Source organism: Mustela putorius, unplaced genomic scaffold (genome assembly GCF_011764305.1).
Source record: "Mustela putorius furo isolate JIRA1106 unplaced genomic scaffold, ASM1176430v1.1 tig00000430_pilon_pilon_pilon, whole genome shotgun sequence".
Taxonomy (NCBI): domain Eukaryota; kingdom Metazoa; phylum Chordata; class Mammalia; order Carnivora; family Mustelidae; genus Mustela; species Mustela putorius.
The window spans coordinates 23,710,455-23,730,620 of NW_025421377.1; the positions used below are offsets into that span (position 1 = coordinate 23,710,455).

General features: G+C 39.7%; 1 protein-coding gene across 2 annotated transcripts in view; it reads right to left on the bottom strand.

Moving 5' to 3' along the window:
* Positions 1-5,857: 5,857 nt before the first annotated feature.
* BTC (betacellulin) overlaps positions 5,858-20,166 on the bottom strand; it is a 43,351-nt gene continuing 29,042 nt past the window's right edge. Inside the window, exons 3-6 of one of the 2 annotated variants that reach the window (XM_045079873.1) lie at positions 15,300-15,417; positions 10,370-10,516; positions 9,181-9,291; positions 5,858-7,778 (exon numbers count right to left, since the gene is read on the bottom strand). In XM_045079873.1, coding sequence (XP_044935808.1) covers positions 9,183-9,291; positions 10,370-10,516; positions 15,300-15,417 — 374 coding nt within the window. In that variant the 3' untranslated portion in view covers positions 5,858-7,778; positions 9,181-9,182. The remainder of the gene's footprint in view (positions 7,779-9,180; positions 9,292-10,369; positions 10,517-15,299; positions 15,418-20,166) is intronic. The other variant, XM_045079874.1, reaches the window with a different exon arrangement.

The window sequence follows — 20,166 nt, forward strand, 5'->3', positions numbered from 1 at the left end:
GAGGTTTAAACTGATGAAGTTCCATTGAATTCAAGAGACTTAGGCAATGTGGAATTAATTTTAGTTATCAAAAAGAAATCTTAAATTTACATCAGTTTTTACAAACTTTACTAATTATAAAAGCTTTAGAAACAGCCATATACTTCCCAGGCTGTTTATCTCTTCATATCGTTCATATCTTTTGTGGTTTGAAAGATTATTTTGGCCCCACCAAATTAAATACTCTCCACTAAGATCACGATATGCCTATGTTAAGTTTGTGTGCATACCATATCGCTCAATCTTCATGTGTTTACTCAAAGTCCTTTTCTCCATTTTCAGATATTTTAACTTAAGGAAAAATAACTAAGGCTGGTAAACTTGGCTGAAGTCTGAGTTTTAAAAACAAACAAATAAACAAATCAGCTAGTTGCTACAGAATCTTCTCATTTGTCTTCTGGTTCGGTTGTTTACTTTTTAAAATGTTTCAAAGATTTGTCAACCATAGTCTTAATAATCATTTATTTAGCCAGTGGGTAGAGTCTAGAACAACATGTTTCTGTCTCTTTCCGTTTGAAATAGGCAATTTCATTGTACTTTTCTTTCAAGATCTGAGATGCCAAGGTTAAGAGGCAGGTGACAAGGATTTACCGGTAGTATGATTTGGCAGGAAACTCTAGCTTCCTGAGCCTTAGGTTTATCATCAAGGAAATGGGTATAATAATTATTACTGTGCAAACACACTGTGAACAGCAGTCCTGAGAGGCTACACCCAGTCCCCGACCCAAGTTATTTTTACAACTTCCAGTGATGGCAGTATGTGAGGAATGAAGTCCAACTCCCTCTCCAAAAATAACGGACTTATCTCAGCACCATTTAAAAGTATTAGACCTTGAAGTATTTTCACCAGCATTGTAATAATTCTTCTTTAATTTTTCTCATTGGGTACTTTCAAGGAGGGAGAGAGAAAGAATCTAGGGAGAGAAACAAGGCAGTTTCATAGGGCCAGTCCCTGAGTTGGAATTCTTCACCCTAACGACTCATGGCTCATTCAGACAAGAGTAGAAAGATACACCTTTCCAGAGGGATTGTGAATCCTGAAAAATATAGAAGACTTCAGTGTATCAAGGCAGTGACTTAACTTCAGAAAAAGTCTTCCTTGTCTTCCGTAACAGTATTTTGAGAACATCATCACCATAGTCACTACTATTATTGATCATAGGAATAATAACTAAAATTAAGTGGGCCCAGACCCAGAGAGTGTTTAAAATATTTTAGGTGCTGAGCTAAGTATTTTGCATGTGTTGCCTCATCGAATCCTTACAGTCCACTCTATTTATTGTTTATTTTTTTGTACTGATGAGAACGTTCATAGGGTGAAGCAACTGGCAAGGGCCTCACTATATGTGAGATACCAAAGAGTGAGGCCCAGATTTGTCTGAACGAAGACCTTGTGTTTGAAACCTGTGCATTTTAACAGTTCGAAAGCAAGTTTCCCACATCTCTGTGCTGTTGAGAGAATGATCAGGAGCATTGGTTTGGTTAAGAGTTCAGATATTTTGAAGTTCAGAGTTAGGAAGCAGAAGGGTAGAGATCCAATACCCAAGACTAGATTCTCTTTAAGAATAAAATAAACAAAACATGGGCACCTGGGTGGCTCAGTGGGTTAAAGCCTCTGCCTTCCGCTCAGGTCATGATCTCAGGGTCCTGGGATCGAGCCCCGCATCAGGCTCTCTGCTCAGCAGGGAGCCTGCTTTCCCCCTACACCCCTGTCTGCCTCTCTGCCAACTTGTAATCTCTGTCTGTCAAATAAATAAAATCTTTAAAAAAAAAAAGAGTAAAATAAACAAAACCAACCAACCAACAAAAAAACACTGTGTACATGATTTTTTTTTTTAAGAATTGATAGTTCTGTTTCATTAAGTAAACAAATGTTTTTAGGTGTTAAAAAAGAATAATGCTAGAAACAGGTTTATCAAAATTAGTTTACACATTTCAGTATTTCAAAAATCATTTTACAGGGTAAGTCAAAGAAAGGTTCTTTCTCACTTATTACTAAAACCCAGCACATGAAAAATCGTCAGCCCCAGCTTGGCTCATAGAGTTTTGGAATATTTTATTATTCTGCACACATCTTACAAAAATAATTATACTTGCTGCAGTGAGTGATATTAAGGAGATCTGTGTTTGTGAAGAATTTTGTTTGTTTGACTTCTTTTAAATAGACCAAAAGAGAAGAAAAAAGGAGACTGCTCTTGAGGTACCTCTGTTGCACATTTACTTTTGTGTAACTTAAGCTTGAGAAAGCGAAGTAAAACACGGAGAAAGTCTTTAAAAAATGTCTGGTTACCATTGTTTTTATAATACAAGTTCTGACAGGAACTGTTGACTAAACATACCTGGAGATCCACGCTGAAATTTCCAATAGCAGAAACATTCCTTCTAATTTAGCTCCCCAAAATAATTGCTGACATAGTTTTTGAAGTTGTACAGTTTATTTAGTTTCCTAATACAGAATTTCAGACGACTTCAAACACCAATAGCTAAAAGGCCCTGGGGGAGAATTGGTTTACAGAAGTGCCAACTAGATGTTATTATAAGATACACATTCCCAGGACTTAGTAACGTTAGCAAACAGGCAAGAATAAAGTACTTGCACGTTATGTTCGGCATTAACGTTCAGCTTGCCAAAGATGATCACATGGGAACAGGTTCTTTTTCAGGAAGATTATTTGAAGCATAGATGATTCTTTGAAGAAGAACAGATGCCCAGATGTAGCACCTTATTCATTAACCATGACAAAAAAAAAAAAAGCATAAACCAAGATTTTCATACCAAAGAAACATGGTTATACTTTTTTGCTCTTAATAGTCACTACTAAAATAGGTAAATTATTTGGAGATCAAGGGAAATCTGCTAATCCTTTCAAATAATGAGTTCTTCTGTGAGTCCTCCTCTTGCATTTTATGCTCCAAGCCTGTGGCATAGATTACAATTCTAATTAATGGTAACACCCTCTGGATATCATAACTTCTTGGGTATGCCTTGTTTTAAACTCCATGCTGTGAAAGATTATACTCACTGGAATATAAGCTTCATGAGGTCACAGATTGTTTTTAACCATATTCTTCACTGATAAAAGCCCAACACTAAGACACTTGGTACTTAGTAGGCACTTACTAAATATTTTTGAATGAATGACAAATAAGTGAAACCATATGATAATTGACTCTCTCTGCTTGATTTATTTCACTTAGCATAATCTCTTCCAGTCCTGTCCATGTTGCTACAAAAGTTGGGTATTCATCCTTTCTGATGGAGGCATCGTACTCCATAGTGTATATGGACCACATCTTCCTTATCCATTTGTCTGTTGAAGGGCATCTTGGTTCTTTCCACAGTTTGGCGGACCGTGGTCATTGCTGCTATAAACATTGGGGTATATATGGCCCTTCTTTTCACTACATCTGTATTTTGGGGGTAAGTACCCAGTAGTGCAATTGCAGGGTCATAGGGAAGCTCTATTTTTAATTTCTTGAGGAATCTCCACACTGTTTTCCAAAGTGGCTGCACCAACTTGCATTCCCACCAACAGTGTAGGAGAGTTCCCCTTTCTCCCCATTCTCTCCAACACATGTTGTTTCCTGTCTTGCCAATTTTGGCCATTCTAACTGGTGTAAGGTGGTATCTCAGTGTGGTTTTAATTTGAATATCCCTGATGGCTAGTGATAATGAACATTTTTTCATGTGCCTGATAGCCATTTGTATGTCTTCATTGGAGAAGTGTCTGTTCATATCTTCTGCCCATTTTTTAATCTGATTGAATGAATGACAGCAATGCCCCAATGTGTTTAGGCTCTCATAACAAAATATATACAGAATATACTCAAATGAAGGTCTCATTGAGGCATCAGCTTGGTTTTAAATCCATGACACTGAAATGTGTCCTGGACTTCCTTCACAAAATTTTGCACTAACCAGAGCCTTGTCCAAATAGCAAGATAATGTGACCCAGAGCATTTTACCCCATTCTCTGTGTAGCTCGCCTACTCCATAGGCAATGATATGAAGTGGGAAATGTGAGAGACCCACATAATCCTCTTCAGGAAGGAGATCCCATTCACTTAATAATATAATATCATTGGAACCAGGAACATCTCACCTGCCAACTCATATGTTCATGTACTTGATCGTATCATGCCCAGAGCATTCTGGAATGAAGCAGAGAGCATTGATTTGTTCTTTTCTCTTAGTCTCTGCTCCTCCACTGCTAGAGCTTCCCAAGAAATTCTATAGAATTTAACAAAGATCCAAGAACTATCCAGCCTGCCCCAGGGGTAGAGACCTTTATTTCTCAAGAACAGTCATCAGTTCAGATGTAATATCCTTCAGGAGCATTCTGCAATGCCTTCTAAGCTGGTTTAGTCATCCTCTTCTCGTATCTTATTTACCTGCAACCTCTCCCAGAGCAAGAAATTGAACTGAAATGATCAGTGAGTAGTTGCTTTTCCCACCAAACTGCAAGCTTCCTTGGGTCCATGTCTCATTCCTGACTAGCATTTGTCATGGTGGGTGGCACAGTGCCTAGAACAGTAGGTATGCAGACAATGCTTGCTGAATTCCATGTTCCCTGCAACCATCCTTTAGAATGGCCATATGGTGAAGATAGAATACAGTTGATAGAAGTGTTCCTCTCCTACAATGGTAGACACTATTTGAAAAACATAACTTGACATTCTGTTTCATAGAAGATGTCATTTCTGATTTTAAAAACTCCAAGGATACCTGGATGGCTCAGTCTGTTGAGCATCTGCCAGGGTCCTGGGATCGAGCCCCACATCAGGCTCCCTCCTTAGTGGGGAGCCTGCCTCCGCCTATTCCTCTGCCCCTCCGCCTTCCTGTTCCCTGCTTATGCTCTCTCTCTCTCAAATAAATAAAATCTTAAAAGAGAGAGAGAGAGAGAAGAAACTTCTCCACAATCTCATGATGCACCAGAGTTGGTCAGGACCTTTGTTCCAGGTTCCAGAAAATCCAAATAGAACTAGCTTAAGCCAGATGAAGTATTTAATGTAATGATAATATGTCTCATAGAGCCCACAGACAGGAATAGAATGAAGCTAGTACTAGAATTACACGTAACAGGGACTCAGACTGTCAGAAAACTTGAGTCTTGTCTCTGTTCTCCTCTGACCAGCTTCTTTTGCTTTTCTGGGACACGTGAAGCAAAACATGGCCACAATAGCTTCAAAATCCACATTTTTATGTCCTAAGAACCCAGAAAGATTAACTTCTGTTCAGGTTCACAGTCCCCTTGGGAATGATTCCAATTAACCCGACTTCATGAAGTACTCCCCTTAGACGAACCAAATGCTATAGGTGGGGGTCCAAAAATAGGGCCATGCTGTTGGGCAGTCTTTTTTTTCTTAATTTTTTTATTAAATAAAATATATTATTTGCTGCAGGGGAACAGGTATGTGAGTTGTCAGGCTTACACACTTCACAGCACTCACCATAGCACATACCCTCCCCAGCTGTGCAGACAATCCTACAGGTGTCCACCACACTTCCAAATTCATTAGTTTCTAAGAAAAACCTATAACCAAAATAGATTATTTCAAATGCATGAATTGTAATCTCTATAAAATATAAAAGTGTTTTAAACAATAATCTGAAAATTTATTTCTCTTAATAATTCATGGTACTGGGGCGCCTGGCTAATAATTCATGATCTCAGGTACTGGGATCGAGCCCCGCATCGGGCTCTTTGCTCAAAAAATCTCTCTCTCTGTCAAATAAGTAAATAAAATCTTTAAAAAAAAAAAAAAAAATAATTCATGGTACTGATAAAAAAACTTCCAAATAAATATGCTCACTTTGTTTTAAAAATAAATTTACTTTATTATATGATAATGTTGACAGTTTACATAAACAGCATCATTTAGAATATACAAAACAATTATAAAATACATTTTTTAAAAAATATGAAAATCTTTGAAGTTCTTTGTTGATATCAGACCTACCAAATTTTAAGAAACGCCATTTACATTTTAGGATCAAAACAAAATTCCCAAGCCTGACTTGGTTTGAGAGATTCCACTGGTCAACCAACATCAGTTCCGGGAAGGAGAAACATTTTCAGGATTTTGTTTTGTTTTAAAATGCTGTTACAACCATTTGTTTCAAGCACTTTGGTATCAAAGTACACCGAGAAAAAGCAAGGGCATAGATTAGCCCAGAAGACGACTTTTGGAAACAAAGCATATGCAGCAGGAATCCGATGGATATAGTCCTGTTTCAAGGATGGTTATTAAGTCAGAAGGAAAAACAGATTTAGAAGATAACTAGTTGTTTGGCTTAGCGCTTTATATATTTGAGCTATTTCTGTGAAGATAACCTCATTCTCACTCAAAACAGGATATGTGCTAGAAAGTGACATCCAACTTCATCTTCAGTCTGAATTCCCCTCTTCACTTTGTGTATGAAGTCTATGCTGCAGAGTAAAATCTGTTAGGATTCTGGAATAAAACCTGCTTAGCTAGCTTCACAACAGCGTAAGTACAGCAAGTGGGGGACACCTTCCATCGGTTTTCATAAATCACCCACCCAGTCAGTGTAGACATTTTCATATTCTGTGGAATACTGGCTAAATATAGATTTAGCTTTTTTATTTTTAAGAGTCTTTATTAAATATATTATGGAGTTGAAGGAACATTTGGCAAGATGGTCCCAAGTAACAGATGCTCACGGTCATGATTTCATTGCATCAACAGTCACTTGAGAGCAATCAAAGGTACTGTTTTTTGGAAGAACAAAAATGAGGCTATGGTCACAGACAGTGTGTGCCTGGGCTCTGCTGTGGTGTCACTGACCATTGCCCAGGAATAAACAACCTCTTCTTCCAGTGCTATAATTTATCCCTTAGTTAGCGTGAACACTTACCTGGGCTTAAAGATGCTCAGGCATTTACTTTCCATCTTTATTCATTACCCTAGCTATGGGGGCAATATCTGTTTGCTTTACTAATGTAAGAATTTATTCATGCCGCAGAGAATTTATAAAGGAGCAAAGGAATATAAAAGAAGTCAGTGCTGCAGAAAACATGATGGTAATATTAACATATACAGCCAGGACTCTCCAACCTGAGTTTCTCCAGGAAAATATCCCCAGCATTTCAGTATCATGGCAAAACATAATGTAGTATAAAGTCTTGGATTATATCAGTGAGTTGGGTTGTACCCACTCTGATCTACAAAAATCATAGTTAAGAACCCAAACTGAAGTTGGGTAACTCTTGGTACCAATTTCAGCTCTACCAATTCCTACCTCTGTAAATCTGGGTTGCGTTATTTAACTTCTTTGTGTCTTTTCCCATATATGGGAAATGAGGTTCATAGGAGATATTCATAGGTTCTTAAAAGGATTAAAGGAAATGATATACTTTAAACTCTTGGTCCACAGTATATGCTGGATAAATGGCAGCTTTATTTTTAATGCAGTTCCTAAAATCTAAACTCCTTCTCACTCTCCTTTTTTGTTTGACTGGTAATACTGGTAACAAAACTTTAAGTGGACGTTTATTAACATTTCTTAACTGAGTGCTTTTCCCAATTACGAACAATAATAAAATTACTTATTATTATAAAAATAGTAAAAAACACAGATTAACATTACAGACAAAAAGTAAATACATCATTTAAAATTCATTTCTCCTGGCTCTTTTCCTGAGACACATTCTGTCCATTTTCTAATGAGCAAGGCATCTTGAAGCTTGCCACCAGCCTGGAGGTAACTTCATAGCCTGCAGGAATAAGGGAAAAGACAGCAAGCTGGTTAAGAGAAATGTACTATAGAAATTAAAAAAGAAAAATCTAGAGCCAGCATTTTTGTCTTCAGTTCATTAATGATTACTGTCATCCTGTAATAAGCTAAGAGAACATTATGATTTCTCGACAAGCAGTTGCTGTACCCCATGCATCTGCTGGGGTTTCTGGGAAAAGAGATTCTTTCTACTGCTACCTGAGCTATGGAGAGTCACTGCTCTCTCTTGCTGGAGGTGATCAAGGAAGCACGTGGCTCAGTGCTACCACTATGACTTAAGAGGAACTAGCCAAGGATGAAGCCAACTCTTTGATATGTGAGCAGAAAAAGAGAAATAATGGTTCCTGGTGTGAGGGCCTCTTGTTCATCCAAGTGTGCAGACTATCTTCCCTCTGGACTGCCAGTTCATGTGAGCCAAAACATGTCCTTCATTTTAAATCAGTCAGATTGGATTTGCCTCTATCACAGCCAAACTATCCCAGCTCACCAATGTTATTAGCCCTCTACCTTTTGTACCCTAGGAGCCTTTCTCTGCCCACCTCCCTCCCCAACTCTGCACTCCAAGGGGAGGGGCCTGACACATCCCAAGGGCTCCCATGCCTCCACCTGGGTGCTGCTTGGGTTTGGCTAATGGGAGGTACTTTACGGAGACCTGAAGGCAGGAGGTGAGAAAGTTCTGCCTTTCCTCCTCTTCCTTGTTTTGGTTCCAGCAGTGGCTACTTCCATCCTCAGATGTAGCTCCTACAGAGCATAGGCCCTCTGGTGGCCAGCCTCTGAGTGCCAAAGTAACCTTCCCCAGCCCTTCCAGGCATGGGAGGGAGCAGCCTCCTGCCAGTGTTAAAATTCCAGGAGCCTTGAAGTTCCTGTGGTTTCCCCAACCCTGCCCTCCCAGTCCCTCACCAAAATCTCCTTCTTGGATCCAGGTGGGATCCTAATTGATGTAACATTTAAAGAGCTTAGAACAGTGTCCGGCATAGCATAAATGCTCAGTAAATGTGGTTATTATTAAAACACAGTTATTAATTTTTAATGTGAGATTATTAAACCAAAATACCTCTTCCTCGCACCCAAAAACGAGGAAGAAAAAGTATAAACTAAGTACCACAACCATGCAGAATTAGAAAAGAGGATGATCTCAGAACACCAGAAAAAGTGTAGGAAAGTCCTCATACCACATGCCCCTCAGTGCGGTAACATGCAAAAGAGAGACATGAGAAGGTCTTTTATTCAGCTTCGGAGTCTATGAGAAAAATCAATTTAATTTTAGCTGTTTCTAAGCACAATCAAATTCCAATGATTGATTTATTAAACAAATTAAGCCCCGTTTCACCAGGTAACAGTTACCTGAAGAGCACCCCATCTACAAAACTCATCACACTTACCATTAAGCAATACTAGTCTCTTGAGTATCTTCATTTATTGGAGTTATATCTTTACCCAGAGTTTCCATTTCTTCTTCCTTCTTCCTTCTTTTACGACGCTTCCGAAGAGGACTTGGAAAACAAAGTGTCAGACATTAGCACAAGCCTGTTAGTTCATGGGAACATATAATCAACCATCAAGAGGGCCTTTGATCTTATTTCTAGATGGCTAAAAATTTGTAGGTTCATTTTTTCTTAAATATGTTAAGTTCTCTCTCAACCTATCTCTCTCCAGGCCCAAATGATAGCCACAGTTGGCCAACATGTGAATAGAGTAGAGTTACCTAAATAGAAATACTATGGTACCTAGTTGTTGATGAAGCTTGGTTAGCACAAGCAAAATTTCCGGGACCAGTTATTTTACTAATAAGCACTATTTAGTGCATGAGTAAGAAATAGTACAAATTGTAAAGAGACATAAGAAAACCAAGAGAGTGAGAGTGGCCTCTGGATATGTTAATTACACTTACCGATACATTAAGGAAAAAAAAGTGTGAGATACTCTGGTCTGCAGTCCAGTTTCTTAAAGCATAATTCCACATCGATGTGCTAAAATAGGTCATTTCTCAGCTCTGCCCCAAAACTGGTGTTATAAAAATTCCTTTTTGCCATCAGGCAAGTAAAAGAAATTTTTTAAATAACTTTCCATTTTATAGCTAAAAGGAATCATACAGATTATCTGGTTTAATCATCCTGTTTTACAGAAAATAAAATGCCAGATTAAATATGTTCAGAAGGGGTTCCTGGGTAGCTCAGTCTGTTGAATGTCTGCCTTACATACACAATGGAGTATTGTTAATGACAGCTGCTATACCATACTGACATCCCAGGGACTTCTTTATCTTACAACCGGAAGTATATACCTTTGATCACCTTCACACTTTTGGTCCACCTTTTTTTATTTTTTCAATCAAGAAATTTAAACACACTTTATTTATAATTAAAATACTTATGCTCAGTAACATGACAAAAACTATGCATTGTGTGTTTTATCATAAGTAGATACTTCAACAAAAATAATGGCAAACCTCAAAATGTGATTTATTTAAATCATAGAAAAATGGAAAGAAGAAAGAAGAAGGAAGGAAAGAACACAGAGCAACATACAATTTCTCAGATTTACTTAAAAGTAAATTTAAAAAATACTTACTGACAGCATGCGCAGACACCGACCACCAAAATGATAAAAATGACCATAACTGCTATCAAACAAATCACCAAAATCTGCCCTCTATCTCCTCTGAGGTAAAACAAGTCAACTCTCTCACATCTCGCCCCAGTGTAGCCTTCATCGCAGCTGGAAAAACCACACAACAAGGTAAACAGTGCAAGACTTTGAAGAATCTCTACCATTTCTTATTTGAAGAAACTAATACTGTTGTCATTAACTGGAATTAAAAGGCGCAGTTCCTTTAATTTTTTTTTTTTTCAAATTAAGCTGTATCCCGCTGTGTTCACAAGTAATTTCACTTTCTTTGCTTGGCTGAAAACCTGTCATCACTTGAATATTAACAATATGGCTAATATAAATAAACAGAGATGACAGCAATTACCAAAACTTAGTTTAAAGATTTAGATTCCGAGCTTGAAAGAGGGGCTGGTAAAATGCCCTTTGTAGCCTTCCCAAGCACTTAAATAATACTATGACAAGGAATTCAAAATCCCCAGGACTTCCCATTCCATTGTAGGGCCCTCAACATGTCCCAGTTCTCTTGCAAATTATTTAAAAATTACACTATTTAATATGATCCAACATGGTAATGGGTGTGAAATTTCATAGACCAATGCCTAACACGTAGAAGCTCGATAAATGTGATTCAACAGGATTCCTCTCTCTCTCTCTCTAACGTCCATCCACCAGTTGTGATTCTGCTACTCAACGTGGCCACAGATGAGGTGAGGCTACACATCACCTCTCCAACCACATCCTTCCAAAACACAGTGAGTCTTATCCTCTCCAGCTCCTTTATCTGATGCTCGAGGGATGCCAAGTCCTCCACTGTCCTGTAAGTGGCCCCTTTCTCTGTGGTTGTCATAAAGTGCAGTGACCAGACAGCAACAAATCTCCTAGGGGGATGTTCACTTTCCTCAGTCTGTCAACTCTTTATCAACATAGACTTAGGATATACCCCAATAGAGCAGTTTCCCTTTGACCAACCCAAGACTTGTCTGAGCAACGCTCAAGAAGCTAAAGGCTCAGTGATTTGGGGACTGTCTAAAGTATTCTCTGAATCACATTAGATGCTTCAAATGTGCATAAGAAGTTTGTTGGAAGACTATTCCCAACTGAAAATATATGTTGTGAAATTTAGTCCCTTAGCATTAACAATGCAAATTCAACCTTTCAGACTCATTCAAAACAAAAGAGATGGTGGTGGCATATACAATCATATAAACCTCAAAAAGATGAAATTCTGCTTCTTAAACAGATTTCTCTGTAACCTAGGTTGGTTTTCTTGGCTTTGTTTATTTTGTTCTGTTTTTATCCTTTAAACAAAGGATCTATTTGCCAGGCCATTCTATAGGTTATGTTTGATAGGAGCAAGGTAGTTAATTCCCACAAAGCCTATCTTGCACAAGTTAGGAGATCCTTTAACGCCAACATTATAACTGATATAATGCTTGAAACAACTACAACAAAAACTAGCTCAGCCACGGCCATCAATTGAAAGGTGAGGCTCAATGCAAGCAAAAGAGAAAAGATATCTAATGGCATCTATTGCAAAAGGACCCCAAGGATGTATGAGGGAAAATTGCTTCCTGCAAGATAGCCAGGCATCTTTGTCACAAGGTCAAAATCACAGGAAGAGAGCTTAGAAATATCTGAAATATCAAAAGTCTCTTACACATAGGAAAGGCACTGGAGGGGAAAATCACATTTAATTACATGTGTGAGAGGGATATTTTTTAAAGAGGTTTTTTTTTTTTTAAGGTCATAATTAAGATCTTACAAATATAGTCTCTTCCAATTAGCTTGTTTCTCTAACAAATTTACTGAATATGGCATTTTTAAACAATAACTTGCCCATAAAATACACAGCAATTACTTGCTGCTCTTTCAGAATGTTTTTCTAATGATAAGTTCTGGGTTCAGTGGCTTAACCAAGCTTTAATTGAATTTCTCAGTAAGCAGTACTACCTGCAAGCTATAACCTGATAAGGTCATGCAAGAAGGTCAAACATGTCCATAGCCAAGTTATATAGTGGCTCTTATGCTAGTCCCTTCTCAGCAAACCAGTAACATATCAGCTAATGGTGATTTTAGTGGAAGAGAATCAAGAGGGCCAGATCCTAGTAGATGTTTATTAAATGCTGAATAACTGAATACATGAGTTTGTATTTAATAAGCATCTTACAAAATGTAAAATAATTTTTAAAGATTCCCATGACCCTTCAGGATTCTGGCAAACCAGATTTAAGATCACTGTTGTGAAATAATCACAGACACTATTGTAAGAGACTTGTTAACTATTACATCAGTTGATCCTTATAACATCTTTTGAGATAGCTGCCATTTATTAATAACAGAGATATAGAGAAATTACATGAGTGGGACTGGGATTCAAACTCAGGAAGTTTGACTCGAGTTTTTGCCCCAAGCACATGCAACCCTGCTTAAATGAACTGTGCTGCATAAATAAATAAAAGGTATGTGTCTGGAAACAAATCATCCCCATTCTAAGAAAATACTGAGAAGACTCAAGGGATTTGAGTTATTGGAAACACACCATTTTTTTTTTTTAATGTAAAAACAGGAGTCCACAATTCCTGTAATTCCAAGCAAAAGGAGGTACCTCTGGTTTTTCAGGATAGCAGAGTCCCCTATGGCAAGAGGGTTTTGTCTAAACCTATACTATGTCAAGTCACTCAAAAGGTCAAGTCACATCAAATATGTTCCACTCATCTCAGTGGTACAATTTATGGAACGTCTACTCTGTGCTGGGTACTATAATAAGGATTTTTTTTTTAACAGATTGCTTTATTTTCAACACCTGAGAGGGCAATATTACTACATCCTTTTGTAGTAGATAAACTGAGGCCCAGGAAAGGTAACAGACCCACTATTAACAGTGCTTATAATTGGTGCAGACAAAAATCTTAACTTAGGTCTACCTGAATCAAAAATCCGTGTCCTGACTCCTATGTTCTTCAGCTTCCCATTGATTCTATAGCTTTTTACCACTAAGAAGCTGTTCTTGGCCCAGAGGAAGTTGTTCTTAGTTTTGACAGCATAACTTTAGACGGACCATGCTAGAGGGACTTATTTACTTATTCACTGGTCATTTCCTGAACACCTATTAAATTCTGGCGCTGTGCTTGGCCCTGGAACACAAAAAATGAATAAGCCACAAGACCCACCTTTAGGTGCTCACAGACTCAGAAGGGACTCTCAAAGAAACCAACAGCCATGCTCCAGAGGAAAAGAGTTTTCATAGGAGGGTGACTGGATCTCAGGGAAAGGACATCTAACAGACCTGAGTATGTGTCTGAGAAAGGAAACTCAATGCCAAAGCTGGGGTCCGGGAGGAGCTGATGTCCGAGTTACACCTAAAACATCAGTAATGATAAGCTCTCAGGACTGTGGGAGCTTGTGTGATAAAGCATGAAAAGGAATGTAGGATTTCAGAGGAACATTTGGGCATACAGTGAGAGATATGGCTAGGAAGGTAAGCCAGGATCAGAAGAGCTTGCAGAGGCCATGGAAATGAGTTTTAACCTCACACTGAAGGATATGATCTGTGTTTTGATCTTGGGCAGGTAGATTACACGTTTTGGTTTTCATTTTGGAACGTAGGAATATTAAAGAACAATAAATTTGCAGACCTAGGGATAAGTTGGAAAAATGTACTGGGTTAAAGACCATTAATATTTTTAAAACTTGGGACACCTGGATGGCTCAGTCGTTTAAGTGTCCAACTCTTGATTATGGCTTAGGTAGCGATCTCAGGGTTTTGAGATTGAGCCCCGGGTAGGGTTCTGCACTGGGCGTGGAGCCTGCTTAAGATTCTCAACTCTACCCCCCATCAAGAGCCATGCTTGTGTGAGCATGCATACCCTCTCTCTCTAAAAGAAATAAAATAAAAAATAAAAATAAATATTTTTTAAAACTCAATATAGTCTCTTAAGCCAGTGAGCAATTAGAGGAAATTAAAAAAATAAAATAAATAAAAGGAAAGAAAGAAAGCAGCTCTATTCTTTCCCAACACACACACAAACACACACATTTTTTTAAATTTCCTTACATTAGCAATTCTTACTCCCTTGTCAGTATCAACCAGTGTATTTATTTTTTAATTAAATTTAATTTTAATTAAATTTTGATGGCATCCATGACCCTTACATGTTTCACTAAATTAGGGTTTGGAATCTCTGTTCTGAGACACTTATGGGGAAATAAAAAAAACGTATACTGTAGGAAATCCACGTAAAAACATACACATTCTATGAACTTCCGTCAATATTATACTTAAACAATCACGTTGCTCATCCATCAGGAGAGGTCTCAAAAGACACTGAGAGGGACATCTCTTTAGAAGAAAATAATTTTTTTTTTTTTTTTCAAAAAAGTGGTTTGTGCCTGAATAAAATCAAACTCGGCCTCAGTGTCCCACGAGGTGGAGGGAGCAGTGTCCTCCCCGCCGCTTCCTAAGGATCAGCCTTGCCAACCTGCGCTTCCCAACAGGCTCAGGGCCCGGCCCCCAGTGGACGCCTACGAGAGTAGCTTTTCATCGGCAGAAAATCCTCCGTATTGACGCTGACTACGAACTGCCTCGCACGGGCCAGAATTCGCTTCCAGAGGGACGGAGGCTAAAGCGCTCAGGCTGGGCAGAGGCTCTGCTTGGACGCGGACCGGAGCCCACCCGGGCTCGGTTCAGGAGGAAAGTGTCCCCAGTTTCTCCCCGAGGAGCCGCCCAAAGGGGCCCGAGGCACGTGGCAGGGGTTGGGGTTGGGGTTGGGGGCGGGGGCGGGGGCGGCCAGGACCGGGGAAAGGGGACCCGACCTAGGCTCGGGGGCTCGGCCTCCCTGTCCCCGCACGCCCCGGCCCGCACCTGCCCCTGCGGCGGCTGCGCCCCACTTACGCGCACGACGGCGTCTGCTCGGCCACCACGAAGCGACATCGCCCTTGGATGCAGTAGTGCTTGTACTGCTTGGGGCAGCGCGCGAAGTGGCCCCTCCGCTTCGACCGCGCGGTGGTAGCTGCCAAGTGAGAAAAGGCGCCGTCAGTGCACTGGCCTCGCGGACACCCGTGGGTCGAGAACCCGTTCCCCTCTGCGCGGAGGTTTCCTGCTGAAACCGACTCCAGCTTCTCGGTTCTCCTTCTCTGCGCGCTGGGATACAAGCCAGACTTGCGTGGTCCCCAGATAGCTCTAGAGATAGGGTCTTGGGGATCTTGGTGGGAATGTTGCATATTTTAATTAAGATTTATGTCCAGCCTGGCTCTCAGAAACCTTGGCTTTGCTTAAAGGGGAAAGCATAGTCGCGATGAGAGAAGGCTACTCTTTCTGTGAAGGCTACAGAGACTTTTTTTTTTCCATTAAAAAAAAAAGACCTTCCCTTTCCTTTCCTTTTTTTCCTTAAACATGCACATAACACTTACCAAGCTGGATGCTGGTTATATATATAACCAGCTATATATATTAATATATTATATATTTTAATTAATTATATATTTATATTTTTATTTATATTTTTATTTATTTATATATTATATATTGATATATTTATATATATTAATTAATTAATATATATATATAACCAGTATCCAGCTCGGTAAGTATAATATAATAATATATATATGTTAACAATGCATATAACAATATAAATTATATAATAATATATATATATGTTAATTTAATGCTTATAACAGCCTTGTGAGGTAAGCATCATCCTAATCTCACATTAACAAATGAACAAAGAACAACACATGAAGGCTAAGTCACCTTCCAAGATCACATGCGAGTTAAAGGGCAGAAGCGAGACCCAGATGCAGTGGGCCTTGCCCCAGAGTCCTTGACTGCCGGACTCTGGCACTCAGCCAAGCCAGCTGTTCAGCAGGTAGCTGTCTGTCAGAAGTCAGCACCCAGAAGTCACGCTTGCCTGAATGAGAGATTCTCCCTCATTTAACCCCTGAATGATTTCTCTTGCTCTGAAGAAAGAGGAAAACACTGGAAGCTTCATTTGCAGGATTTGATCCTGCTCCGTATTCCTTGTCTTACCTTTTAGAGTTTTCCTTGCCTAAATTTTTAAACTGGGACAGTAATATGTAAAAGTTTCTCCCCTGCTTGCATGTAGAAGGTTTTAATAGATAAGGATTGACAAAAGAAACAGTACAGAGATAGTGACTTGTGGCCCATGAGCTGATCCACACCAGACGCGTGCCCACACCCAGAACTACAGCCAACAAGCGAGCTCTGACCCAGGGTTGGACTTTTCCACAGTCATGGTGTGACCAGCAGCACACAGGACTCGGACACCTGTGGAGCCAGAAAGACCACAATGTTCACTTCAGAAGGTCATTTCACACAAGCTTTGGTGTGGCACCTGCCATCCCGATGACATTCATAGTAACGACTCCTAAAACTTCTTAATTAATATGATAAAAATGAGTACATATAATTGCCCAGGGCCACCAGGAAGAGGAATTGCCAAGAACTTGGAATGATCTATAACCAGCGAATTCCTGTGATGCCAGGTCACAAAGTTTCAGGGGGTGGCAGAACGTCGCTGAGGAACCGGCTGACCTGGTTTTGGTTGGTGACTTGGTTACCAGCTATGCTGACAGCTTGTGCATGCCAGACATTTGCTCCCACGCATGCCAGTCAATGGGATTCTTACTGAAATTTCTTCCAGAAATAACTGCAAAGTGTCTCAAAAACAAAGATCTGTATGTTTTGGCAAATAAACTTATCAGTCAACTTCCATTCGTACTTTCTATTTCCAGAGCCCTGTAGTAAGCAAGCCCTGGAAAACATCAAAAGAGTAAAGCCTATCTCGTCTCTGGGTAAGGTTACGAAGCTGTTTGAGCCTCAATTTCCCCACCTGGACACTGAAGATGATACCATCTACAGTGGAGGGCTGTTGTGGATCTCAAATAAGAACTCATGCAGAACTTCCTAGCAGAGGACCCCAGACCATCAAGTTCTCTGTAACTGAGTTGATTCTAGAATCTTAAAAATCTTGGCAATTCTAAGAGAACTTGTATCATTACAAAGAGTGTTTATCTAATAAAAGAGAAAGTTCTGGAAAATATGGATTGCTTTTTTAGGAGGAGGTAAGCAAGCTGTGCACTTGTGGAGAATGTTGGAAACAAAAGCTCAGAGTCAGGAATACACAAGCCTGATCCAGCGGCAGGAAGGAGGCAGATTTAATGGAGATGTAGGGGACCTGGTGGGGAACAGCTGAGGGCAGCTGTAAATGGAAGTTAGAGACCTCACATCAGTAGGCTGAGGTGTTTACACTTCAAATACAAGACAGGAGAGAGCTGAAGAAGGTTCTTATAGATTAAATTAAATGGTATATGTACGAACTCTGCTCTTTGAGTTTAGCATTGTATCAGTGCATTCGTAGGAAGCTGAAGATTGGATTCGAGTAGGAAGAGGCTGGGAGCAAGAAGAAAACCACTGCCTGAGCCATGTAAACACGTGACGTGGGCCTGCAGCAGAGGCACGGAGGTCTAGGAGATGGATTTAAGAAGCTGTAAGACTTAGTGATAGATCTGCTATGGTCCAGAAAGGTCCTTCCTTCTTTGCAACGCAAACCTGACATTAAGCTAAGCTATGTGGCTTTGTTTCCTGAGCTTTCCTACTTCCTCTAGTTGTTGTGCTCCTTTAAATGTAGCCAGCCTTTTAATAAAGCCCCTACACAGCAAGATACCAAAAAGTGCCTTGACCAGCAGCTGCTGGGTGCAGTGACCTGACCGGCCTCGGCCCATCCAAGCAGCACAGACCCAGGCCAGGGAAATGGTTGCCAGGCCCTGTCTGAATTATTCACAGAGCTCTCTCCTTTGCCAAATAAACACGATCTTAAATATCCCAGCATTATTCGGGTTTAAAAGCCCTTCCATGCCACCAAGCAGAAAACGTCCAGTGATTTCTCTATGGAACTTTAAAAACTGGAGAAAACTACATCGCACATACGGCGCGGCCCTCCGCCCACCTCCCCAAACTGATGGGATCATCGTTTCTCTCTGATGGAAATGGGAAGGCTTATCAGCATAACCCTTTCCAAAGGGCCCCCTCAAATCCAGGTGCCTTCATCTGTTACTCATCAAGGTCACATTATCTGAAAATTGAACAACTGTGAAATCTAACATTTTCTGCCTATCTTGAGACCTGATGACATTGAGCAAGGGATGGCAAGGCCTACCCTTCCACTGCAGAGATGTTTATCAAGAAGTTAATCCTATGACAAAAGAATAATTCGTCCCATGTATTGTGTTTCTTTGTTGAGAAGCAAATGACCTGGTCTTGAAAACCTAATGTGAAAACTCCCCTCACACTGGAGGTGGTGGAAACTAATTGATCTTTTTTCCCTCCCACCTTACTCTTTTCCAATCCACATTTTCAAAACCAAAACATTCTATGGGAGTAAGTCGGTCCGTCCCACATACTGAAAAATGTCAGCACAAACTCTCAAGCGGCTGGGCGCCGCAGGTAACATACCTCGGTCTCTTCTTGGGATGCCAAGTTCCAAAGATTCTAAAGACAATTAAGTAAGAAACTATGAGGGTTCCTGCAGGTAGGTGTATGACAATATCTAATTCTACGTAAGAACATCTTTGTTTCCATCATATGGGCAGACAGACAAGAAGTGGTTGCCTTCCTTGGGTCCTATGAACATTTAGATGAGATGTGATAGATTCATCTTGGGTCAGACTTCAGTGGAGGAAGAGCACACACAATCAAATGATGTAGTTTAGGGATGGAATTTTTCTCATTTTGATGGATGCTTTGATTAAACAACACAGTTCCCTGATCCTTCTTAGAGATAATTCTTATTCTCAAACCCAATCAGGCCTTGGGATGTTTTATGTTTAAAACTCCTCAGAATTGATACATTAGCTTTACTTTTCAAAAAACGTTCACTTAGTTCTTCCAGGTGTGCTCATTATAAATCTATTTAATGATTTTATAAATTATATCAATATCATCAGCTTTTCTAAAATCAGCTTCAAGGGTAATATATTTTATGTAATTCTCATTACAGTGTGGTAACCGCATAGTATCTCTAACCCCCTAGGTAAATACGCAGTTAAATCTCTGTGCAAGAGATTTAAAAGGCAGGCCTAAATTTTGAGATGAAATTCCCATCCGTGTTAACAATGAGAGAGAGGGAGTAAAATAAACCTATAAATTTTTCTTCCCCACCCCAATAGATATTCGACCTTAAAAAAGGAGCAGCTAGTGGACAGAGAAGTTTAAGTTTGCAGAGACATATCTTCCTAGTCTATGAAGTAGAGGCTAAGCCTTTAATCTTCTAGTCCTTGACTTCCTGGCAACTTCCCAATAGGGGTTTCCTCCCTTTACAACCTTCTTAAGTCGGGAGGTGAGGAAGAAAGTTTTATATTTTCTAAGTTAATTTTCCTTCTTATCTTGCCAACTATCTCCTGGAGACAGGGGAATATAAATTCATACTGCCCTTGAAGAAGTGCAAAATTTGAAAATCTCTCTTATCTGAGGACTCCTATTTGTGTTACATCCAATGCCGTTTTCCACAGAAATGCAAGAGTTGGTGACTCCAGATAAAGAAAAAAAAGGTCTCACAGATGTATTTGTTAACCTTCCAGTGTTACTAGAATGTGCTTTTGAAGGGGGTTAATCAGAACAGATCGGCATGTGTTTTAACCCGGAGGGTTAGTCCAAGGATTTCTTAGCTTACAGGGGAGGGCCTTCACTTAGAGCTCCCTTTCTCATTCTATCCCTTTAAAGGAAGAAAAAAATAACTTAG